The sequence below is a fragment of the Dermacentor andersoni genome, chromosome 4 (genome assembly GCF_023375885.2).
Source record: "Dermacentor andersoni chromosome 4, qqDerAnde1_hic_scaffold, whole genome shotgun sequence".
NCBI classification, from domain to species: Eukaryota; Metazoa; Arthropoda; class Arachnida; order Ixodida; family Ixodidae; genus Dermacentor; species Dermacentor andersoni.
The window spans coordinates 22732932-22759581 of NC_092817.1; the positions used below are offsets into that span (position 1 = coordinate 22732932).

At 50.4% G+C, this 26650-nt stretch overlaps 1 protein-coding gene across 1 annotated transcript in view; it reads left to right on the forward strand.

Annotated features, from left to right (window-relative positions):
- Nucleotides 1–1765: 1765 nt before the first annotated feature.
- The window catches only part of ft (cadherin-related tumor suppressor fat), a 117163-nt gene continuing 92278 nt past the window's right edge, over nt 1766–26650 (forward strand). The window contains exon 1 of the mRNA XM_072287500.1: nt 1766–4049. Coding sequence (XP_072143601.1) covers nt 1779–4049 — 2271 coding nt within the window. The 5' untranslated portion in view covers nt 1766–1778. The remainder of the gene's footprint in view (nt 4050–26650) is intronic.

The window sequence follows — 26650 nt, forward strand, 5'->3', positions numbered from 1 at the left end:
CTCCCGTCCCAATCTTTACTGAAAAGCTTTTCTTGTAGCGCGGGACGTAATTTAATGCCCGTCGCCTTACTGATTTATGCTGTGACCTGGGCATACGCCGCAGTGGGCGTCGTTACGGGAGAGGCATCGAAATCTAGTTTTCGTTAGTCGCGAGTAAAATCAAGTTCTCGTTCGAAGTGTATTTTCATTTGTACGTGCGTGCATTCATGTCTAATCAACGAAACGCCACAGAATATATGTATATACATATTCATTGCGATGCTGCCCCGTGACACAAATAGAAACGTGCATAATTAAGAGCATTCATATTGATACTGTACTCTCTTTCAAAATAATTAGGCACTAGAGCGCAAGCTAGCGAGATGTTCTGGCGCTCGAGACTAAGCAGACGACACGGCGTATGCAGTAACGCGTGCCTTTGCCTGACCGCGCTCTTGATTAGACGACACCAACTGCAGCTCGTACTCCAGTTCCTCGTCACAATGAAACATAGCTTAACGGGCTATGTTATTTTTCAAACCTTTATTATGAGGTGTATGAGTAGCGGAAGGACGACTGCCCAGGTTCGCAGCTTCTTATTCATAAACTTGTTTGGGGCCCTCAGGCACTAAAATGAAAATGTGGAGCTGAGTACGCTGAACCATCTACGTTCCCGATTCACTTCTCTTCGACAGAATAATCGAAGTTGTATCGAAGCAGCCTCAAGGATTAACGATATTTCCGCTCAATAGGCTCCATGAACTTATTCATTGCGTCTCGCATCCCAGAAAGCGTAACGTTACATGAAGACAGAAGAGGAGAGATAAGCACAGATCGTGCGTACGTGTCATTGAAAGGAGCGCATCAGGACCGACCTGAGGACACTGTGTAATACGTCGTCGGGGAGCACAACCGAAATGAATGGCCTTTGTGTGGAGCTGCCAGACCGGCAAGACGGACTAAACCGTCGCCGCTGTGCCGTGTCCACCCTTTTCGGTGATCAACACAATCCTCGAACTCTCTTTCTCGCCAGGTTTTTTTGTCTCTCTTCTAAAGGCGCTGTGCCCGGAATCTTAACCAGCCGCTCATGCGCCAGTGAAAAGACATCTCACGCGCGGCTTATGAACGCGCACATAAGCGGTGCGGCGGCGGCAGCAGCGTTCCTCACCCCCCCCGTCCAATTCACCGCCAGGTGAGAGAGCAGCGGGCCAAGAAAAGAGAAAAGCGCGGGATAATCGTCGCGTGGACGGCCACTGGCGACGCGCATTCCTCCCGGTCTTGCTTCGGTAAGCACCCGCGTGCGCAGTGCGCCGCCTCGCGCGGTCCTCTCAGCCGCCGCTTCCGAGCTCCGGCCGACACAGCGCCGTCCGAAGAAGGAGCGGCTGCCGGAGGAGCAGCAGCATCAGGCTGCACATTCCAGCGGCGAGGCGAGGAGGAACCCACCCCCCCTACCTCCTCTCACATTTCTTTTTTCTGGGGGGGTCCTGCCACCACCGCTGCTCCTCGCAAGAGGGGGACATGACGTCACGGGCCCCCCTTTCCCGGACGCTGGAATGCCGTCTCGCAGGAGCAGGTTTCCCGCGGAGGGGGGCCCGCGAGGCAGCAGCGGAGCAGCCTGCTGGCGCAGAGGCCAGAGAAAGCCGCGCTGCCGACGCCGCCGACATGAGGCCAGGAGCCCAACCATCGGCTGGGACACCGGCCACCGAGCGCCCGTGGCCCCAGCCAGGCCGGGACCCAGCGGCAGCACTGCCCTGATGGCGTCTGCAGAACGGCGGCCGATGCCGCGCCGCCGGTGGCTAATGGCGCGTCGTCCGCTGCTGTTTCTCCCGCTGCTGCAGCTACTCGCTGCGGTGGCGCCGGCGGCCTGCCTGACCGTCAACACGGAGCCGTCCGAGGCGCTGCCGGCCATGCGCTCGCGGCAGGCTGACACGCGGGTGCTGCTTGAACTGGAGGAGGGACAGCCCGCGGGCACGCTGGTCGGATACATACCTGTGCGCGCTAACTTCACGTACCGCTTCAACGAGCAGCCGGCCGAGTTCACCCTTGACCCAGAGTCGGGCGCCATCCGGACGGCGGTGGAGATCGACCGCGAGCAGCTGGCCAGCGACCGCTTCGACCTGGTCGTGCTCAGCAGCCAGCCGACATACCCGATCGAGGTACGCCTGCGGGTGCTCGACGTGAACGACAACGCGCCCGAGTTCCCCGAGTCGAGCTTGAACGTGGCGTTTTCCGAGAGTGCGAATGTGGGCACTCGCGTCATCCTCGACACGGCCAGTGACGGGGACGCTGGCGCCAACGGTCTCAGCACTGACTACCGCATCGTGGGGGGCAACGAGGACGCCAAGTTTCGGTTGGTGGTCACCACGAACCCAAGCGGAGAGACGCCCTTCCTGCACCTGGAAACCACGGGTCGGCTGGACCGCGAGGCGCGCGATTCGTACACGCTCAACGTGTCGGCTCGCGACGGGGGCACGCCTCCGCGTCTGGGACACCTTCAGGTGAATGTGACCGTGGTCGATGTGAACGACAACCCGCCCATGTTCGATCACAGCGACTACTTTGTGAGCATCAACGAGAGCCTCCCCGCGGGCGCCAGCGTGCTTCAAGTACGCGCCACGGACGCTGACGCCGGGGTCAACGCGCAGCTCTCTTATTTCCTCGACCCCGCTGTGCAGGCGGATTTCGCCATCGACGCGGACACCGGTGTGTTGCGGACAGCGTCGACGGGGCCGCCCCGCTGCAAGCGCAGCCGACCCGACGCGCCGCGCAGTTGTGTGTTCACTGTGTTCGCGCACGACCACGGATCGCCGCGTCAGGATGGACGAGCCTACGTGACCGTCAGTCTGGTCGATGCCAATGACCACGAACCTGTGATTCGCTTCCGTGTGTTTACGGCGCCGGACAGCTACGCCACTGTGGACGAGAACGCGCAGAACGGCTCTGTGGTGGCTGCGGTGAGCGTGATCGACCACGACGAGGGCCCCAACGGCGACACTGTCGTCGAGATCCGAGGTGGCAACGAGCTGGGCCATTTTCGACTGGAGCCCACGCCCAGTTTCGACATAGTGCGCGTGAACGGAATTCTGGATCGCGAGAAGGTCAGCAGGTACAACCTCACAGTGGTCGCAACTGACCGAGGTTCTCCGCCCCGGTCGTCGACAGCATTTCTCCTGATCCTCGTTAACGACGTCAACGATCACGAGCCAGTGTTCGAGCAGTCGGAGTATTCCTCGCAGCTCAGTGAGCTAGCGCCTGCGGGTAGCTTCGTGGCAGCGGTCACAGCTACGGATCGAGACACGGGGATAAATGCGCGGCTGTCCTACGCCATATCATCGGGCAATGAAAAGTTGTGGTTCCGCATAGACCCTGCGACGGGGCTCGTGACCACTGCTCGGTCTATAGACCGCGAGCAGCAGGATCTTATCGAACTTAAGATTTCAGCCAAGGACGGCGGTCCGAATCCGCGCTGGGCGCACGCTATTCTACGCGTCCAGCTACTGGATGAGAACGACCAAGCGCCGGCATTCGCGCTGACTTCGTTCAAGGCTTCCATACCAGAGAACGCGGAGCCAGGGTCGCTTGTCACCGTCTTATCGGCGGCCGACGGAGACCTCGGTTCCAACGGCAGCGTCGCGTACAGCCTGGCGCCTGAAGTCGAGCTCATGTACCCGGGCATGTTTCACTTGGACGAAGTTCACGGTAGGCTCATCGCCAAGCAGAGCCTCGACCGCGAGCGGCAGGACGCGTACAGCGTGATCGTGGTAGCCCGTGATCAGGGCAATCCCGCGCAGTCTTCGACAGCCACCGTCGAGCTCTCGGTCCTGGACGTCGACGATCACCGACCGCAGTTCTACCCGACGCAGTACTTTGTGGAGCTTGCCGACGGAGCACCGCCGGGAAGCTTCGTGAGCACCGTCACCGCGACGGACCAGGACGACGGGAACAACGCCCGGGTGGCTTACTCCATTCTGGCCGGAGCTCAGGGGAAATTCTGCATCGACGCCACGTCGGGAACGTTGGAAACCACGCAGGAGCTACGACTGGAACACCAGGCCCGTTACGAAATACAGGTATGTTCTCCTCTCCCAGTTCTTAATCGCTTTATTTTTTGCTATCCCTGGTCATATTCGGCGGAAGTCCTGGACTTGTACGATTTCCGGCTTCTTCTTATAGTGTCATGTTGCCGTTCCTTTAACCGCCTTAACGTGAATACACAGCTCGTATGCTATAGCGAGCCGCGGCTCCAAGAAGTCTTGCTAACGGCGTGCATGGAATTTTCAGCTCGAGACAGCAACATTGAAAAGAGCAAGCAAAAATAGTGGTAGTGGAAGTTCGTCGACCGACAGAAACCGCGAGTCCTTTCCACATAGTATACGTGAGATAGAGCGCTATAACGTAAACTATTCCAAACCTTTCTATTCCAATTCTGTAATCAGCTCTCCGCAATTGGTCAAAAAATATTTTGCCACTCCCACTTCACCTGTCTGTCAAGCAGCGTCACAAAAACCGCGATAGCTCCCCATCTGATATGGCGGGTACACACTGATTATGCATTATTTGACCGAAAAGGGAAAAATAGTTATTTCTGATTCGACGCCTTTTCGCCATTAGCTCCCGGCTGTTGGTCAAAAGTTTTCGGGCTGCACCCACTTCACCTGCCTGTCACGCGATGTCACAAAACCGTAAAAGCTCACTGCGTCAAAGTGACGTGTACGCGTTAAAGATGCATTAATATGCCGAACAAAACTGAATTTTCTTCTGAATAGCCGCAGGTTGCCCCGTTCCGAAAGGATTAAAAGATGGCTGCCGCCGATCGCTCAGGCGCTGGGTACTCGCACCTGCCGGAGAGCATAGGTTTATTTGCGTATAATAAAACTTTTTGCGTGTCCGTGTAACGTTTTCGAGCACTTTCGGCACGTTTAAGACCTCATTCTGCAAACTCTTCTTTGCTTTGGGTTTTTACTTCGGGTTTTAGTACTTCGTACTTTAGTACTTCGGGTTTTTGCGTCATTCTTAAGCTTCCGTTGCATGCCGCCGCGCTTTTCGACCAGCCAGCGCAAGCTAAGTAAGGGCAAGCGGACCAATCGCACACGCGGGTACCACCTTCTTCATCCGGTTATCGACTTTCAGTGTAGTGGCTCGGCCCTATACCCCTGTCAAGCGGGCAAGTTAAGTGCACTTACGGCGAGTGCACTCGGTTTTTAAGTGCACTTTCCCAAATCTTAACGTCGCAGCGGAGTGTACTCTCAGATGAGTGCACTCAAGTCGGAGTACGTTCACGGAACGCACTTTGCTGGCCGAGTGCGTAGCCTCGCCACCAACGCTTTCAACGACGCAAAATGTAATGCATAGAAAAAGGACACAAAAGTTCATTTCAGTTATTGGACAGCTTTTAACAATATAATTTGTGTTTAGCGAGAAGCGAAACAGCACAATAAAGAAACGAATTTATCATGTACGCAACTAACGGCGCCAGAATGATGCGGCACGGCGGCGCCGCCATGTTCATTCAGTTCGTGTTTATTTTGGTGTGAAAGCGTGCTGACCACGTTAGTCGTGCTTTGATCCGTGTGCGTGGCATTTTGCAGTGTAGCTAAATATCGAACTCGCCGTCTTTGCTCATATATACTCGCTCATATTCTGTTCTAGCAGGATCATGAGCAGGATCAACTGCCGCACACCGCCGTGTTGTTTTGGATTGGCTAGGCATTCGTCTTGGCCAGCATTGACTTGCAACACACTTATAATAAAAACATCCTCGTTTTTTGTTGAGACAAATAGATGAAGTTTGTTTTTATATATAATTCAACTTAAAACAATCGCTTTTTAGCAGCTTTCTCTTGTTAATTTACATCTTTAAGAACGCGCTCTTAGTCTGTCGCCATCTTTTTTCTTTTTTTTTTTTACTGCGAGTGCACTCTGTTTTCCCGTTAAGAAGCGCGTTGCCTAAAGTGTGACTCAAGGTCCCGAAGTGCACTCAACGTAAGTGCACTTAACTTGCCCGCTTGACAGGGGTATAATTCCTCTCCACTTGAGCGTGCTCCTCGCCTCTCGTCAGCCAATTAGATAAGACAAGCCGCTCAGTGTAGGCAATCTTATTCGTTTTTCAAGCAAACAAAAGTGACCTCCTATGAACGAGGGTAGCGTTTGATTGGCCTGTTCAGACAACCCCGCGGGTGACCGGCCGGTGCTTGCGTCGGCGGTTACGCAAATTTGACGTCAGGAGATTGGAATAGAAACATATTGGGAAAATATTACGTTATAGCGCCCATAGACGCTTGCCTCTACATAAAACGCAGCTCAGTGTCACGGGGAATTAAGGCCAGTGTTTTTAAAGAGCAATGCTGTACGCACTTGGGAGTGTGGTCCGCAATGATTTCTTCCAAACTCTCAAGCAGAACTCGCTCGTCATTCTCTTGCAGAAACTGAAAAGCGCATGCTGTGTAGCGTTCGGTGAAACCAATCACGGGCATGCGTGCAACGTACTATGAGTGAATTACAGAATAATAAGATTATGCTCGCGAAAGTGACAATGCCTTCAAATGTTTCAACTACCTGCACCTTCTGACGTAGTTTGGTTTTGATGTCCTAAACTTTTTAAGCGTCTGTCGTAGTTTCTTGTTTGCTTAAGCGTTTTCTTCAATATTTTACCCAGCCTCCATTCTATGAGTAACGATAAAATGTCTGTATAGTGACGACACGAACACGCGTCTTACTGTACCGAACGGAAACTTGCAGTCAGCTACATGTACCGGATAAAAATGCCGGTGCTCCGCTGCTTTTTAACGCGTCAAGGTGTTGCACGTAATCGTAAACTTTGTAGCTTGCCCAGACACATTGAGTGATGGTTAATGGAGTTTATTGGCGCAAGGGCCATGTATAGAGAAAGAGCGTCATGCAAATGGACGCATTACCCTTGCCCCTCCTCCAGTACAGGGTAACCAACCGGAGATAATCTCTGGTTAACCTCCCTGTCTTTACCTTTCACTCTCTCTCTCTCTCTCTCTCTGTGCTGAGCCTGTCATAGTAATCCCCATAACTGACAAAACTCGTGCCTTCTTTATAAACAATTACGACGACGACGACAACAACAATAACAAAAGAAGAAAATCAGTGCATCCCGTTACTAAAAGCCGCTGTGGAAGCGCTTTGGTATCCGCATTAGTGTATGCGGCTGATAGCTTGACTCCACTACGGCGAACAATGCGGCGAGTTTCGCGGCTTAGTGAGCTAATTATTAAGAGCACAACGCGCAAACACCTCTCACTATTTCGGCGAACCGAAATTTGAGCGCGCACTGACTTACGCTCAGTCTGAAGATCTCTCCGTCATGCTTCGCTGGCAATCTTTCGCATCTCTGTACGCCAGAACTTTCAATCTGCCGAGCAGCTCCCCCTTCAGAAAAGCGGTCTGGCAAAGAAGTTAGAGAGACAAAAGGAAGGCAACAAAGTCGGCGATGGCCGTGTAATTGTTTCTGGGACGCTGAGCGCGCGGTATCACGTGTTTCGAAATACCGGGGCCGTGTTGGCAGCAGAAGTCATGACAGATGGCAGCCCGCTCGCGTTAGTAGCCGAATTTGTGAGTCAACCGGTTCGCAGTGCGTAGCAGAATGCCACGAGTCCCAATTAGAGTGAGCTGTTCCCTTTCGTCACGCAGCGCGCACATGCACCAGCGGCTGCAGTGGAAATACGCGCGGCCTGCGTGATTAATGGACGCGGCCTGCGCGCCCGACTAGCTCAGTGAAAATTGGCGTGCCGCACGTATAGCTCGCATTGTGTGCCGCCGCGTGTGCCTGTGGCCGCGCGCGTTGCCTTCATCTCGCGCTACCGGCAGGCCTAAACCACGGATGAAGCCATTTAGAGGACGGGCAATGTCATCAACGATTAACGACAACTGCCGCAATTGTTGCAACAATTAATGTAATTTGTGCACTAGGTCGTGGCGGAATGCGTGACTTCTTGAGACTACCATACGCGTATACGACCGCGACGTCGACTACTGTAACGAAACCTACATAACTGGCATAAATCGGTTAAAGGGACAACGAAGAGGAATTAAGTTGACTGCTATTATTGAAATACGTTTCCATACAATGTCATGAAAGACACTCCTGCCATACGCTTGAAAAGCGAGAAAAGACGCAAAACGGAAAGACAAGCGGCGCCGCCGCCTTGAAGTTACCGCAACAGCTCGCCATGACGTCAGTGATTTTGATGGCGTCTGCACGGGCGCAGCTAATTTTTTTTTTTATATAGGTAAAAGTGCAATACATTACATTCTTAAGGAGATACTGAACTTATCAGGTTATGATAAGCTTTACTGCGCTACACCTGTCCAAATACAAGAAATAAAATACTCTGAAATACACGACGCCACACCGACATACCGACGCTGTGGTTTCCGCGCAAGATTGAAAGAAAAAGAAGTTTAGCTTATATACATTCTTTAATAATCCAGCTCTTACCGCGACAATAACGAAAATAGAGTTTTGAAGAATACTTAATAGTCTCGACTGGTTTGATGTGTCCATTTAACTGCACGAAAGGCCGTCGAGTTATCGCCTCTAACCATTCCCTTAATTTAGTCTTATTAAAAACAAATTTCGGGAGAGTGTGAGACTCGCGCTTCTTATTGGCGAGCATCACTCGTTTCGAACGATATCAATAAACCCATCATCCAGCGACCTCAACAAAGCGGCTCTTAAAAGATGCCAGAGAGAATAAGAAACACCACGCTGTCATTAGTCGCTAGCTTTGTTTTCGAATGTTTTCTCGAATGCGTGATGCCAACTGACTCAGTTTGCAATGAGATACCGAAGGGAGAGCAGCCGACAGGATACTTTACAAGCACACTTGTGTTGCGTTTCCATACCTTTATATCAAGCCAGCAGACAAACTACCGTAGCCCAGATTCCCCATGACACCTCGACCGTTTGCAGATGTAACGCTGACCAAGTGGGGTAATGGAACTTAAGACAAAATACCACTTAACGGTACTCGGCTCCATAGCTTGCTCCTAGAGATTACGACGTCTGTGGCCTTTCAGTTTGTCTTGGGACGTCAAAGGAAAACAATAGGATAGAGTCAGCAGGGGAAGAACCTGTCGCAGTGGCTGAAGCCTATATAAGACTTGTCAGATTGCATGACACGGGTATGCAAGAGCACATGCTCGGGCCAGTTAAAAATTAAATTAAATTATCGGGTTTTACGTGCCAAAACCACTTTCTGATTATGAGGCACGCCGAAGTGGGGGACTCCGGAAATTTCGACCACCTGGGGTTCTTTAACGTGCAGCTAAATCTAAGTACACGGGTGTTCTCGCATTTCGCCCCCATCGAAATGCGGCCGCCGTGGCCGGGATTCGATCCCGCGACCTCGTGCTCAGCAGCCCAACACCACAGCCACTGAGCAACCACGGCGGGTGGGCCAGTTACCTTTAGGCCAAAGACACAGGAATGAAAAGCTCAAATTTATAGCATTTCATTAATGCTTCACGAAAGCTTCACTTAAGGTAAAGTCCACCGAGTGCTTTAGATGTGCATTAGCTCTTTGCGACGATCGCTACGTGTTGGTGTGATTATGATCCCCATACTATGGGATATACCCGCAACGTGGAATCAGCCAATAAAAGAGCCCGCATGTTGATTATAATGATGATTTCCATACTATCACACGTACATACCCACAACGGAGGTTGGCCAAGAGTTTACATTGGCCGATGCCACTCACATCGGGCAGTCAGAGTAGTTACTGCGTCGGGCCAAAATCTGCTTTCCTACAGCGATCTAACCTCGTCATCTTTTCATTAGGTGTCACATAGTTTACTCGTATAGGTTCTACCAACCGGCGTTTCGCGATGTCTACAGCTTCGTATTCTCAGTGTACAACTATTTCTCGGCGCTGCAGTGTAGGTGTCACTGCTTCCTCGGCCGTCATTACCGGATGTTACAGGAGGGCACACTGCGTCTCGACTTGTACAACCGTGTTTCCCCGAATTCACACCTTGAACACGCCGCACGTGTTGTCCACAAAGGTCGACGCCACTGCGTACGCGTCACGTCTTTTCACTGCCGCGACCGCGAAGCCTCCATCCAAGTCGACTCCACCCCACCCCACCCAATGCTCAAAACAGGCAGTGAAACGTTAAGCCGCTCATGCGCATTGAGCATAGCGGAGAAAACGCACATACTCTTAAGCAAAATTACACTGTTTGGGTCGTATCTTGCCACACAACAATACTCGTCATCTATCTCGTCCGTATTTCCTTTCTTTAACGCTGGAGCCCGGTACTTCCAAGTCACGAACGGCATGCGCGTTATCAGCACGACAGAACATTCTCGACAGGAAAGTAGCGAGGGTAGCATTTTCAAGAAAGGAAACGTAAGCAATACAGATGACGATTATCGTTGTGTGGCAACATACGACCCAACGGGTGTACATTTGTTTAAGAGTGCACCATGACGCCGTACCATATATACTATACTCGTGCATCCGGCATTTCCACCCCATCCCAACAGTTTCGGAATTCCGCTTCCAGAAAGAACGGCTCTCGTATATCAGGCAAGACAAAACCTGTACACGCGCGCATAAGATGTCCGGCAAAAACAAAACCTCGCTCCGGCAGCGACCGTGGTCCCATTTCCACGGTGTCCGTAACAAAAGCGGCCGAAGGAGAAAGGGCCTCATCGCGATATCGTTTTTATCGCCGGGGAAGGCCCGAGGAACCAGAAGAAGCGAGAACGAAAAAGAGCATCGAGGCGTCGCGATCGTCGGAAGGCGTTTTCTCGCCGCGGAAAGGGGAAAAAAAACAACTGAAGAGGCGTCAACGTCACGGTCACGTAGTTCGCGAGAGAAAACCGCGAAATAAAGCACGGTCCACCGCTGGTTGTGTGCGGTGCCTCTAAACAATGCGTCGTGAGGTTGCTCGTGCCAGCGCCACCCTATATATATATATATATATATATATATATATATATATATATATATATATATAACAGGTTGTTGCGCTACGAAAGAAGGAGGGGGCAGGTCGATGTATAGAGAGAACCCCTGCAAACGGGTTACGGCGATGTCGCGCGTAAATCAAACCTGCCTAATCGCGCCGCGCTGCTGCCGGCTGCCGGGGCGGCGAGGCACAACTTTGTTTGTTTGTTGTTATTCTTTTCCTAGAAAAGGCGCCGGTGCCGTCGCTTCCCCTCCGTCAATGAAGGCGAGGAATGCCGAAGACTGGGAGGGTTGGAAGCCGTAATGCTATAATGCCCCTTTATTTCCCTCCATAGACGCGCGAGAATACTGTGCCCTCGCGCGATACGCAGCGGATGTATTTAAAGTACATTAACCGAATCTATTTCGCAGCCGCCGTCCCGAGCGCACGCGCGCGTCCCTCAGCGTGGCGCGCGCCATTACGCGCGAAATATGGGCTTGTTAGAACCGATTTAATTTTCTTTTTTACAACAACGGCTGCTATGGGTTGTTTAGGTTTTTGATGAGGCCGTTCATTGGCCGTGCCAGAAATGCATTCTCATCTTGTCGTCCCGACAACGAAGAATGGGTACTAAACACTGAAGGAAAAAAAAAGAAAGCGTTGCGTATAGATTTAAGAAAAACGCCCCACTGAGCTCGTCGTCGTCATCGGGCCACCTAGCAGTTTCTGGGATATCTATATATATATATATATATATATATATATATATATATATATATATATATATATATATATATATATATATATATATATATATATATATATATAGTGTGTGTGTGTGTGTGTGTGTGTGTGTGTGTGTGTGTGTGTGTGTGTGTGTCTGACCGGCTGTATATATTTCGCTGTTAGGCCGCATCACTCACGACGAAATTCAGCTGGCGTCAAGCTTGGTCGTAAATACAGAGCCATCCACGTGCAGTAACGCTTTGCGATCGCTTGACTGTGTAGGTTACTGTAGCCGGCGCGGGGGCACATTACAGATGCATAAATGAAGATAGCCTTATTAGTTCATTCTCGAGAGCCCGACGCGATTCCCCGTGGTTCGAGCCCAAAACACCTGTAGGCATCCGGGCTGGCTTTCTGACGGGATATATCTTTTTTATTTATTGTGGCGGCTCTGTTTCTTCTTTTTAAGACTTTTGTTAACACTGCGTTATGATTTGCTCACTGTGCGGCCTCCCTCCAACATTTATTGCCTCAAAATATGGGAAACAAGTTCGTTTTCTTGAATTGTACAGTCGAGGATTGGTCTCGTCTCTCCTCCGACCATATATCCAAACAGGCGGTCTTACCTCCCGAGCTCTACACGCTTCGCTGCAATGCGAGAGAGTTTGATTTTCCGTCGGATGAGGTCGTTATACACACTCTGGTGCGTCTTCGTTACGTGCACCCATACATTCATCCTATTGCATCGCCGACCAAGCAGCACAATATTTAACAAACAAACTAACAAAACAAACAAAAAATAATAAATTCATTCATTCATTCACTCATTCATCTATTTGAACATAAGGGGAGCTTGACATCGCTGATTATTCGATACGATGTTTCTGCAGGAAATGAGGTTAGAAGCGATATGCCGCCTGCCTGCACGTCATTACCGTGCATTACAAACAGCAGCAAAGAAACGTCAATCCTGTTCATATATATATATATATATATATATATATATATATATATATATAGAGAGAGAGAGAGAGAGAGAGAGAGAGAGATCACGTCGAATAACAAAGACCTCCATTCCAATTGTGTCAGCCACTGCTGCATTTTGTTTTTCGAACCAAAACAATGCATCCTGGCAGTTGCCAAACTCAGGCGAATGTGCAAAGCAAGAAACAAAGCAAACAGCAGATAGCGCAGCTTTCCATCCAGAAAGTTGCGAATTAAAGCAGCCTCACTTGCGAGGAACGAAAGCACGAGGGCTTCTTCACGAAAAGTGCGCACGTGTTTCTTTTCTCCCTCTCTTTCTCTGTCTGTCTGTACGAATTAATTATGAAACCTTTAGTATGGCATATTGCGCTGACCCATTGCCCCGTCATTCATCTTGTGCGAAGCTTTTAGAGAGAGGGAGAGAGGCGTTAGGCTATAATGGAAGCTGCAGAGGTCTGTCGTGCCACAGCCTTGTCATGCAGCGCTGCTTCTGATGAAAAAAAAAAAAAAATGGACGAAGTATCAAGCGGTACACGCCTACTGAACGCATTCACAGCATGCAGGGGAGAAAACGCTCACACAATTAAACGTAACTATAATTTGTCTCATTCAGCTCTGTTGCTTACCCGCCGCGGTGGATTAGCGGTTGTGGTGTTTCTCTGTTGAGCACGAGGTCGCGGGATCAAATCCCGGCCGCGGTGGCCGCATTTCGATGAGGGTGAAATGAAAAAAAAAAAGAAAAACTTGTCCCGTGCATTGGGGCCACGTTAAAGATCCACTGGTGGTCAAAATTAATCCGGCGTCCTCGACTACGGCGTGCCTCATAACGAAATCGTGATCTTGACAAATAATACCCCAGAGTACAATTCAATTCGAGCTCTGTTGTCCTCAGAACAACACACGTTGTGTTTACCCACGGTCCGGGCATGCCACAAGGCTGAAGGCGCGAATCGGGACACATTTGTATGCCCCAAACTATATATATATATATATATATATATATATATATATATATATATATATATATATATATATATATATATATATATATATATATATTTATGCGCACACATTTTCGCCGCGCCTCTTCGTGTTGTTTAATAAAAGTTGGAAACGGTCATCCGGTCGATACTACAGGTGGGCAACGTTACCTCGATTTCTTAAATTTTACTTGCGAGTGCCCGGACTACATTTGTGTTTACGAGATGGTTAAAAGAATGTGCGTACCCGAGTGGGTTTTAAAAAGCGTGGTAACTGTCCTCCATAATTATGCTTAAGTTACCCAATCTGACCGGACAGAGCGCTGCAGTTCTGATAACGAAACTTATGGAAACTGCTGACTTCAGGTCAAGCGAACAGCAGCGTCGCCATTTTTGCTTGCAGAGATTCCATTTTTGCTTGCAGAGATTCCATCTGCTGTTTTTTCGCAAGATATCATCAGCGCCTTCACTGCGGCTCATAGCTTCATGCTACAGCTAGCTGCAAAGTTCCCAAGTACCTCAAATAGACTAATTTACGAATATTTAATCAGAAATGACATGGCAGAAAACTCGCACTCTTTATTCTGCGTCCTCATAACTTCATTATAACACATGACACATCACTCCGAATCACATATTTTTCATAGGCAGATATCAGCTGTTAGGGCATTTGCCAAAGGAACCATATCCGAGCTGGCCCTAGGGATACTAGAAAGCAAGGAGATCAAGCCACGCACATTGTCCCATGTGGTTTCCAGCCCACATGGGACAGATCGAGGGTGCCCCGCCCAACCTTAATGAGTCGGCACACGGAGCTGCGCGAGGGATCATCAACCGCGTAGCTACCGGGCAGCGTGACGATGGGGGTACTGACAATCGGGACTCTCCTTCCTCGTACACCGAAATTACTAAGCACTTTTACTTGGCTCGGAGGATCTATCCTCTCCCACATTGCAAACTCAATAGACCCTCAGGCTTTGACACTAAGGCTTCTACAGACGGGGGCATACCCAAACCCCCTACTTCTTCACAAGATGTGCCCCGAAATTCAGACAACAAATGCATGTGCACTATGCAATGACTTAGCGAACTTACCACACATGCTCTGGCGATGTCCCGCGTTACGCGGCGATGAAAGCAACACTTCTTCACGCTGGGATGCGGTCCTACACAGCCCCAACCTCGAAGAACAGTTATGGGCTGTCCAACGGGCCCGCGACGCGGCGGAGAAGCTCGGCCTCTGTCCCTATGTGGGAGCGGCCCGCTGCGCGCTCGTGCGCGCCCTAAAGGACCCTAATAAAGTTTTTCATCCATCCATCCATCCATCCATCCATCCATCCATCCATCCATCCATCCATCCATCCATCCGTCCATCCATCCATCCATCCATCCATCCATCCATCCATCCATCCATCCATCCATCCATCCATCTGCGAATTCCGCAAGGAGTCATACGAAGGAAATATTCGTCCCCTTAAGCGTGCTTGAGGGAGGAGAAGGAGAGGTGGAGTGCACTGACCTCTTGTCCCCACTCTGAGCTGTCCCCAATATGGCTACCACGACAATTACGTGTGGATTTAAAGGGACACTAAAGAGAAAAATGATTTCTTCTGCATCAGTAAGTTACCTTTCTAGGATACCCACACCACTCTTACTATGGTAAGACGCTTGGTAAGCCAGAAAAAGCGCAAGAACGAACGACGGGTGGCGACGCCTCCTTGAAGTTCCCGCACCTGGTCTCTGTGACGTCATGGATTCTGATGGCATCTTCTACGGCCTACTTAATTATATAGCGGTACAGATTGACTACATTGTGTTCTAAAGGAATCAAATATTAAACATGGCCAGTTTGGGGAACTTTTACTCAGCCAACGCGGCCCAAATGCGAAAACATACTTTGGAATCCCTGACGTCACACTGACGTACCGATGTCGGGGTTTCGGCGCGAAATGCAAATACTGATACTTTGACATCCATTTCCTCATCTAATAATCGAATTATGATTTTGAAATGACTGCCTGCAGTGTTCTCAAACAATGTTTTATTACCCTAAACTGATTTGTTGTTTCGCTTTAGTGTCCCTTTAACAAGCAAATTTCAGCGATTTAGTCGTATTTTACGATGCAGGTGTTTGCAGAATTAAGGCACAGCCATGGCAGTCCCATTACACTGTACGGAAACCCAGTTGGCCACGCATTAAATAAATATTTCCTCCGGGCAACACAAAAGCTGAAGCAATTTGTCGCATTACCACGCCGGCAATGCAATAACGCAGCAGAGATAAAGTTCTGTACTAAAGCTGTATATTCCGGTATTACCAAAAGATGCCCATGGAGTACAGCAGTGCAGCACTTCCGGAAATACTGCTGCCTAGTGTGACCGCGGAATGCTCGTATGAGACGCTCTGCACCGGCCACAGCGGTCTCACGAAAGGATGCATGCTTCTATAGACGACCGTCACGGGGTGCAGCTGTCACTGAAGCTTCGTCCCCATGCCTGCCCGTCAGGTTCGTTTAGAGTACGTGACCTTGCGTGCCGCAGGGTCAAGCACGGTGTAAATAAAGCAAACAGAAACATGAACTACACATCTTCCCCTGCGTCGTCTACGATAACTGTAAACTGATACAAAGTGCAAGAAAGTACAGCCTGCCTGTCACTGAAGTCTCGTAGATGCTTAGTCCAGTACTCAGTGCTTACATTCAGTGCACTTTCCTGGCATTTATTTTTACTCTGCATGTCACTCAGTGGCTTAAGTGGCTACGGCGTTCGACACGGCTGAACATGAGGTCGTGGAACTGAATCCCTGGCTCGGCAATCGCATTTGGCTGTGGGCGAATGGCAAAAGTGTCCGTGTACTAAGATTTATCTGCGGCACATTTAAGGAACCCCGGGTGGCCAAGAGAACTCAAAGTACTCCGGAAGTATCCACAATATACTGCGTCCTCCACAGCTCACAGTGCTGATGCAGGTAGTTAAGTACCAAGAATCATTCTCACTCATATCATCATGCTCAAATGTGCTTCTTTTCCTCCTCTATATAAGCTATGGGTGGATGGATGAATGGATGGAAGGAAGGAAGGAAGGAAGGAAGGAAGGAAGGAAGGAAGGAAGGAGGGAAGGAAGGAAGGAAGGCAGGCAGGCAGGACGGAAGGAAAGGAGGGGGCAGGAGCGTTGCCGTGGAACAATTACCACCTGTGAAAAGGCACATACAGTTCTCAGATGGCGAGCTGACCAATCTGAAAAATATGAACGAGGTCTTATGAAACGATAATTTTTATTTCATTTTTCAATCCCTTTTCCATACGTAACACAGAATTGGCCCGAGACAAAAAGTCTCTTCGGCAGTTATTTGCATGACCTGGCTCTTCACGCTAAAATTTAATTCCTCTAATGAGTTACAACACGTGGCGATTCCTGCGAAATAGAAAGTATACAAGGAGCGCAGAAAACCACCTTCTTGAGTATATTCAGGTATATGTTGAAAGTAGTGAGTTTTATTTGTTTTTCCCTTTTAATGGTTTCCTTTAATTCGATCCATTCCACTCCTACCTGACGAGCTTTGCCATAGCGAAGCAAAGGACCGAATATGTACTTTAGGGTATTGCATCAGCAGAAAGCGCTCGACCTGCGGTTGTCGTAATATGCGTCGACTAAACACACTGCGTTTTAATATATATTTCTCTTAAAACACTATAATGTGGTATGTTCACTCTGAGGCAAGTCTTCATTTACTTTAATGCCATGCCCAGCGTCGTGTCCGGGTACTGACCGACCTCATGCACGCATGCCTTCGATCTCGGGGTCCCACTCGGCACCTGTACACGTAACACCATGCACCGTAGCAAAGGGGAGACGCATGTCGGCCCTCAGCACAAACACGTGTTTCATGCGCATCCTTAAGCGATAGCGTAACAGTCCTGTCAGCGCGTTAAGAACACCGGTTATGGTTACGCATCCCGCGCACGTCAACAGAGGAAGGTGTGGGACGGGCTGTCAGCATTATAACCGCGTCGACGCTCACTCACGGATAACGGATAAGGGAAGCCGAGAGGTGCGGGTCACGTTCACGCAGCGCTCCTGAGCGAGCTATGCGCTCGCAGGACTCGCGCTCCGGGGGCCTCGGAATCAGGCACGCGCTGCGGAAACAATGGGCTCCTTTGTTCTCGACGGGATGATAAATCGCGGTATAAACTCCGCGTGCCCAATTGTCAAAGCTGATGAGAGCAAGAAAACGCGCCTTTTATTTATGTGTTTTTCGTTACTTTCTTCCACTGCTATAGCACAGCTGGTCGTCCCGATTTGATCACCGTGCGACGACTTGGCGTTTCGCAAGAAGCTTTCGTGCACATTTAGTTACGTTCTTTGTTCCACCAGTGTATACGTACGTACGCACGTACGTACATACATACATACACACACACATACATACATACATACATACATACATACATACATACATACATACATACATACATACATACATACATACATACATACATACATACATACATACATACATACATACATGAAGCGCTTCTGGGTCCGTGTGTGTATAATGCCCGTTTCCTGACGTTTGTCGCTGTTGTGCTCTTTTATATATATACTGTGCCTCTTGAGCGATATGTGTGGCTTTTTGCACATCGCGTGATGCGGCATCCTTCCTTCGCAATACTAAATAAAGGCATACATCGGCCCGCACGCAACGTGAAGGAGCGGTAAACCGCAGTGAAAGTTGAGGTGCAGATGCTTGCTTAATTAGCCTGCTATACGCACGCTATCGCAGCGGGCCCATACAGTTAGAGCAGACCAGGCCCAGAGCCCGATATCTAGTACCGTGGAGATGCCCATCGTCCGCATTCTTACAGCACGTCGCGGCAGGGCGCCTTCGCGTTGACTTTGCTGCCTGACGAAGTGGATGACCAGGTGCGTGAGGGCAGGCGAGAGAAGAGGCAGAGAGGTCCGCCTGCGATCGACCCTGCTGTTCTGCGTTGAGGAAGCGGTAGCGGGGAAAAGAATATTAAATTAGAGTCGGAATTGGTTCACGCTGGAACGTATACCTATAGAGTATAGTCGTTATATTTTTGGTGCGGCTCCTGGTCACGGTACATTATTATAGCGCCATGTAGGTGTTTAAGACAATCACAGCCGTCCGCGCACCGCTTTAAAACGTCGGAGCTTAAAAGAGTGTCACTGGAGAGCAACCAGAAGGACCGCTGACTTTTCCGCATTAGCACCCGAATTGGAGGCACTTTCGACAGGCTTAACGTGAGTGCCTGACCATAGCTATAGGGCTTCAAGAAAACATCAAGCCGTGGCTTGCACTGCGTGAGAAATGGGGCACTGCCCTGTTGCTGCCTGCAGCTAAAACTATAGTACATACCTATACAGCGCCATTCCAGCTTCGCCGTGGAGACGGCATGCTTTTGCATCGACTGTGGCTGGGCGTTGCCTTTACCAAAGTCTATGCGTTCCGCATAGGCATGACCGACAGCGCAACCTGTGACCACTGCCGCCACGAAGAATCGACTGACCATATTTTGTGCGCCTGCCCGCAGTACAGTCCACAGACGGAATGCCTTCGCCACGAACTTGACCAGCTGGACAACCAACCGCTATCGGAAAAAATAATTCTACACCATCGAAAGGACCTAACGTCACAGAAGAAGGCTGTGCAAGCGCTATTGCGCTTTTTGCAATCTACCGGCCTTTGTGAACGTCTTTAACTGGAACGCCTTTTGTGTGCGTGTTTTTTTTTTTTTTAGCGTTTTCCTCTCTGTCATCTTTGTAACCCCTATCTCCAATCCCCAGTGTAGGGTAGCAAACTGGACACTGATATCTGGTGAACCTCCCTGCCTTTCCTCTTGATCTCTCTCTCTCTGTCGAGGGACGAAAATAACACTTACTAGCAGCGGCCAGTTTTTCACATACCTGCCATGGAAGCGGTCACTGCTTGACGCGTGCACGCTTATACAATTCTAACTGGCTAAGTGATTATCCGCATACAAGGAAGGACAAGTTAGTATAATGGCAATGAAAGCTGACAGTCGCTGAAGTCAGGTCTTCCAACTGAGAAAAAAACTCCTTAATTTCTCGTTCGAAATGCATAAGATTGGATAAGTACACATATGTAGAGGTAGTTGGTAAGAAGCGTTTTTCGTTGACCAGCGCCTTCGCTATCACGGCGATAAGCCGTCTACCGCTTTAATGAAAGCATTGTTAACCTGAGTGATTCTGTCGCTGTCTTCTGCTTAATTTTTGCATTGTAGCAGCGCCAAGCCCAAAACAGACCTAAGTGGCGTTCGTTGCTTATTATGTCGAAACGCCATTGCGCACAGACTAAAGTATGGACGCCTGGCCTCGGTGTGCATTAGCTTAAATTCTGCAAAGGCTTCTCTTAGTTCCAGCAGCTGTAAAAGGATGTCGTGCAACCGCACGACGATGCACGTGGTCTACCGTTTGGCCACACATCTCGCTTAATTCTTTTCCTTCCTTTTCTGCCATTATCCTTAATTTCTCCTGGCCGCTTATTTGTGGCCCAGGGTGCGCATTACGCATGCTCGTCGCACACACACAGTTAAAGGACTGGCATGGCAGGAGGAGTCGACCGAGTGTGGGTCAACACTTGAGCCCGACGCGTATAGCGCGCGCTGCTGGAGTCTATGGCGGTGCTACAGGGACGGACACCTGCCGGTGCTCGTTGGCGTCCAAATCGGCGTCGTATACGTGTTGCGCGAACATAGCACAGACCTCCCTGGGCACACACACACAAGTTTACGTGCGGCAGCAGTGGGCAGCGACTCCGAGCGTATTTACCTCTCGCAATCAGATTCGCGTCGGTCGAGATAATGGCCCGTAATTATTACATGTGGAATGGAACCCAGTGAGCGCCCGGCCGGACCTGTTTCGCTGTCGTGCCGAGTCCGGCCGGCGGGTTCCCTCTTCCGCTTCGACTGTGTCGCCTGGAAACGGACACCGCCGCCGAACTGCGTGCGTTCTCGCATCTTCGCGCTCATTTCTCGGCTCCGCACTGCAGGGCACAGTGCAGCGCAGGGGAGAAGGGACCTCGTCGTGTGCACACACACGTCGTCGTGGCGGCAAAACACACAACGTCCCGCGTGCGCGCTGGAGCGCGCGCTGCCTCGCTCGCTCGCCATCGAGCGACGGTAATCGGCGCTAATGCGGAGGAGGCCCCATCAGCGCCGCGCAAGACGGTAGCGGCGCGCGCTGCCCGTGTGTATCGGAGTCGCTCACGCGCCCATGCACGCCGCGTTGTGCGAGCGAACGCGTCTCTAGCACCGCGGGGTGCATGACCAGTGGAGTTAATTACCACGACGGCGGCGGCGGCAGGAGCGGTCGGGGGAGGAGGCGCTCCTGCCGAAGACGCGTATAATCGAGGAGGCGCAATAAGCGGGCACACCGTCGGTGACGTGGCAGGGTTGTCACGGGAGCGCGGCGCGAGCTAATCCGCGCGCCGCGGCGGCGACGGGACCGGAGGCGGGGGACCGGTCCGGGGCCCCAGCTAATCCCGAGTGGCGGCGGTGGCAGCGGCCCACGGGTTGTTGACCAGCGGCGGCCGACGCAACAATGGTCGCTATCTGGCCCCAAGGCAGCAGCAGCAGCAGGCTTGCCCCATAGGGCTGCCGGTGGCAAATGCAATGCATGAGCATGACATCGGTGCGCGGCCAGAGCATGTCCCCGGTGTTCCCGATCGCTATCGGGCCCCACCGGCGCTGATAGGGTCCGAGGGAGCCCTTCATTGGCCCTGCCCGAGAAACGTCGTAAAGATCAAGAAGCGCGCCGCCGGCCGGCATTCTCACTTCGCCCCCTCCTCGCGGAACGAGTTTGAGGCCTTCCTCCTCATCTTGACCCCCTCCCCCCTTGCTTCCTTCCTGCTTGCCTCTGATGCGGGCTCGCTCGTCGGCGACGTGAGCGAACCTAGAGGTTGTTGCGGGATTTGGATGGGCCATCTCCAGCCGGGGCCGCGCGCTCTCGGTCACCCCGGCGGGGCGATATAGTGCGCCGGTGCGCTTTTTCGACTCTCTTTTCGTGACACCTCGTCGAACGCTGTCAGAAGGAGGGGGGAAGGCGCCCAGTTACTGCGCTGACAGTAGCCTCCGCACGGTGCTGTCTCCCCGACTGTTTCACGCAATGAACCAGTTTCGAGGAAGCGTTCTTCATGGGGACGACCGCCTCCTCTCCTCCTTCAACCTCTCTCAAGCTCCGGCTTTAAGCTGGCCATCCCCTTGTTCGCAACAGCCCCTCTTTGTTCGTCCAACAGCGATGACTCTGTCTAGCATCTAGATGCCTCGGGACAGCCCCTTGTCCAGTCTGCACCAGTCTCCTCCGTGTCCGTCTTCAACTTTTCCTGTTCTTTCGTGGCGCCACGTTTACAGCCACACTGGATGCGCATTCTTGCAACCTCTCCATCGGATCTATATAATCTCGTCTCACTAAAACAGTGCAGCGCCGAAGAAGCGCGTGACGCGCGAGCTGATGAGGAACCCAACTCTGAAAAAGAATAAAAAACGAAAGGTTATTTACACGCGAATAACAGTTCGTCACTGTCCGGCACCTTCGTTATCATATCGCCAACTGTCGTGATTAGCCAACGCGCGGGCACTGCGGCCCAGTCACGAATCGTGCTTAATTACGTGCGAACATGTTTACGAGTTCGGCCCCTGATTATCTCTTGACGCCATTTCTGCGCTTTCCTCCACGCTGCACCTATTTACCTGGGCCGGACAGCGCGGTGGCGCCTGTCTCGATGCAGCAGCACGACTTCACCGTGCACGCATCGCGCCGAAAGACAGCCGCCGACCAGTTGGCCCAATAAGAAGCCCCGTTTTCGAGCCGGCTTCGCTCGGCCGTTCGCATTTCTTTTTTACCTAAGAGGCGGACGGCCCCGTGAAGAAGTGACAGCAGACGCGACGCGACATTCCTTTGTGTCGAGGCGATGGCATTGACGCTGATTGCCGTACCGCTATCGGCTGTGTTATAGGCGAGTGCGTGATGGCATCGTGGCGCGGAGCACGTAAGAGCATGACGCGCAATAGCGGATCACACGACGCGCCGTGGATGTCGAAATACAAATCCTAAATTGTAGTCGCGCCTGGTTTGTTCATTTCGCCGGCCATCATAAATGGACGCTAAAAAAACAACTATTGGCGAATTCGGCAAATCGAACCAGGGCGCCCTGGGGCGACGATGATTGGATGAAACAGCGCATTGAGGCGCCCCAGTGCGATTTGGCGAATTCGCCATATAATTATGTGTATGCCCCTCTTTACCTTAATCTTCATCTGAGGAAGCCACCAAAATGATCGTTTTCAAACAGCCGTGGCAGTATCCTCTCAAAATTCCGTTTACATTCATTTCACGGTTAGGGACTGATTATAGTATAGCGACAAAATGTTGCGACGTATAGCCTCAGCGCCGCTATGGCAGTGTGACGTCACGGATTTCGAAGTGCATTTTCTACGGACGTGTGAATAGTGAATTCTGAGACCGAATCAAATACGAATCGAATAGTGCCAGAAGCGAATCGAATCGGATATCGAATACGTCGAATAATTTTCGTATAATGAATATAGCCGTTATCACAATTAATATGAAACCGTGTTCACATCCCAGTATTGTTAAAATTTGCAAGTTTTTGTAATGACATAGTACTTTATGAAGAATTGTTTATTAAAAGCACAGATGAAGCATTAAGAGCAAACAAGTGGTTTCTTCGCATGCGCAGGGCTCTTCGGAGAGTGCGACTGATTGCTGTGCAGCCTGTAAAGTATAGGGCTACCGAAGTGACGTAGCCTGCTCCTACGGAAGTTCTCATGTTTTAAGTCTATACTGTGCTCGCGAAAGTGAACATTCACCATACTTTTGCGCCAATCTTACCTTTATTCGGGCACAGTTAACGTTCAGAAATATTCGAATGTATGTTCGAAAAATATTCGCATTTACGAATACTCACTATTCGATTCAGTTGAATAGTGGTTCAGTATACGATCGAATACTGAATCCAATAGCGAGTCGGTATTCGATTCGAAGACCGAATCGAACAAGTCACTGTTCGATTCGTTATTCGGCAGTTTCGAATATTGGGGCGTCCCTAGCATTTTCGCATTGTGACCATTTTGGCGCAGAAAAAAACAGTTCTCGAAACTTGCTAGGCTGAATGTTTAGCTCATTTACAGGCACTTGAGCATGCTACTGGAGTGCCCTGTTTTTTTCCTTGTACAACGCACGTCGCTACTGAGGCGCTAACGCCTTCTCGGCCTGCGGTGTATACGACCCTCGTTGAATGCATATATCCGAGTGGTCGTACGTCTTGAAGTAACCAGGCTTATCTGTAATTACGAGGGAATTCTATTAAATGGAGGGTGCCTTCACCTGCAACCAAACAGTCGTGTACCTCAAGCGCGTTGCGCAACATCTTATAGAGTGCCCTCACTAGAATGCACCAAAACACCGACTAAAATCAGTAACGGTGGCATTAGATAGATCGCAGGCCTTTCAGTTTGAAGAGGTCATGCGACCCATGGCTACAAGCGCCCATGTAGAAGTATGTTCTAGCATCTTTTAGAAGACAGGACCATTATTTGGGCACTATCTGCGCATGGCGACACATTATACGATCCTCTTCTACAAAATTAATGGTAAAGAATTGCTTTGCTCATAAGAGTGGTTTTCATGTATGTGATCGCGCATTGTGTGTTATGTGACATATTACATAAGTGTTTTATTTTACACTGTTGTTTTGAAAGTTACTTCTAATGTTGCATTGTTTACGCCGATATGTTGCAATACCGTTGCTTGCGCGTTCACTGCAACCAGCTCGTGGCGCCACGCGAGTGATGGTCGGTTGAATGTTCAGTCCCCGCTCAGTGCGCGTTGTTATGGTTTTTCGAACTAAGGAAGTGGATTCTACTACATATTCGATTCGATGTGTTATATTTGTCGTGTTTTCGGCAGCACCGGTTTTGGAAATGCGCGACCATTCGTATCAAAATGCCCCGCAAGTTGGCCTCTGTATCGATTGAGCACTTGTGAGCGCAACATGTAGCAGCATCAGGGCCAATACACACAAACACGTTCTTGTGATATGAGCGTTCGTGTGAGCAAATGGCAGCCGATTCTAAGTTTGGGCATTGTTTTTAGGAGATGCGGTCGGACAATGACAGACGGCTCTTACAAACGAAAAGATTTGTGAATTGAGTTCCAAGTTCGCGGCAAGCTACCGACAAACTTCGCTTACCTCCTTACAGTCAGATCTTATGAAAACTGAGGCATAAAATAATATGACGCGCTTTGAAGCGTTTTATACTTACTAACGATTCTGCCGTCGGGAAGCGATGAAGAACATCAATTCAGGGGAGCAGAACATAATCTCAGGAGGCCGTGGTCCCACACTGTCTCGGAGCTGTTCTGCGGCCCTATTTTTGCCTACTGGACATCCTGCTAACAGCAGGGAAGCGCGCATGTCGTGATAGAGCCTCTTCTCACGCGCCTTACTTATAGTTCACATCGCTTCTGAGAGGGACACCGCTGATTGGTTCGTGTAATTTCTACGACTCGCACAAGGTTGAAGGGGCTTTGGCGATAAACATTGAACTGTAACAAGCGAAGAAGGCTAGTCGGTTGATCCGTATCACGAGAAATTCATATTCCCTCAGGTATGCGTATAAGTCGTCTACTCCTTCCAGTCGGCGAGCACAGGTATACCCGCGTGAAGATCGATGAAAGCAAAAATACAGAGAAATAGCATCAGGGTCGCTCGGTCGATCGGTCGGTCGGTACAGGCAGCTTCTATACGTTTGGCGGAACCCCTGAAACGGATTGCGTACGGCGCATCTGCATGACTCGCCAGTTGTTGATGAGCCCCATTCCGGATTCAAGTCCACGCGTGCCTCCCTCCCTCCCCGCGGTGTATAGCCGACAAACCTCCGGCAGCGTCCACGGCGCCAGCTCGGTTCGGCCGAGAGGTCGCACGGCGCTCCGTCGTCTCTCGCTCGCTGGTGGCGGGGAAAGGATGATCCATAACAGGGCGCCATGCCAGAGAGATCCATTGTCCCAGCAGAGTATACCTTCGGTGCCCCAGCTATCCCCTTCCCTCCGTGCTTCTGCGCAGGAGGAGCCGTACCTGTGCGTCGCTCAGAACCGTGCAGTATTGTGGAAGCGAGAGCTGGCGTCACCTAATCGAAGCCCGCACGTGATTTCGCGGTGCGTGGCAGTGCCGTAGCCACCATTTTATTTCGGGGCATGTTAGTTCCCGTTATATTAGTTTCGTTTCGTGTTAGAATTTCTTTTTTTTCTCGTTCCATTTCCATCTTATGCCGTAATCATCTGGAAAAGCATCCCAGGTTATATAGGCTGACATCTCCAACTCTCATTGGAGTCTCTCCCTTTATCTGCCTCTTCTTGAACTCGAACCCTAAGCTACTGGACATGTGATAGGGACGTCTATGTCCGTGAGCATGTGTTCCCAATATACAGAGCAATGATGCGGAATGTCACCGACTAGCTCAATTTCAAGCACTGTTGACACATAGGCTTGTACAATCAACCAGAGCTCATTACGAGCTCGTTATCAATTATTTCAAGTATTGTTGCTTGTACAGGTTGGGACGATGTGTAAGGCAGATAAAGTTTTGCAAATAGCGGACGCAAACGGGCTGCGTATGCACTAAACGAGTCTCAGCATGCTAAAGAAGAAGAAAAAAGGGGGAGGGAGAGGGGGTGGGGGTGGAAGGCGATTCAACCTCCAGCAGAAGTCGATGAAAGACAAAGTTTTCCTGAGCGAGTTGGGGCTGAGTCACTGCGCACCGACTTCATCACCTCACGGGAGTAGGTGCAGCGTCGGACTCAATCTTTTTTTACTGCACTATCTTTCCGGGTCGGCCCACATTTTTGAGGTAGGATGATGTGTTAAATAATTTGAAATAATTGCCGGGACTTAACGTGTCAGGGCTGTGATGCGATTACGAGAAAAGTCGATCTGGGGGCAAAAGCGTCCGTGTCGTAACGGTTACAGTATCAGGCTTCTGTGCTAGCTAGATGCC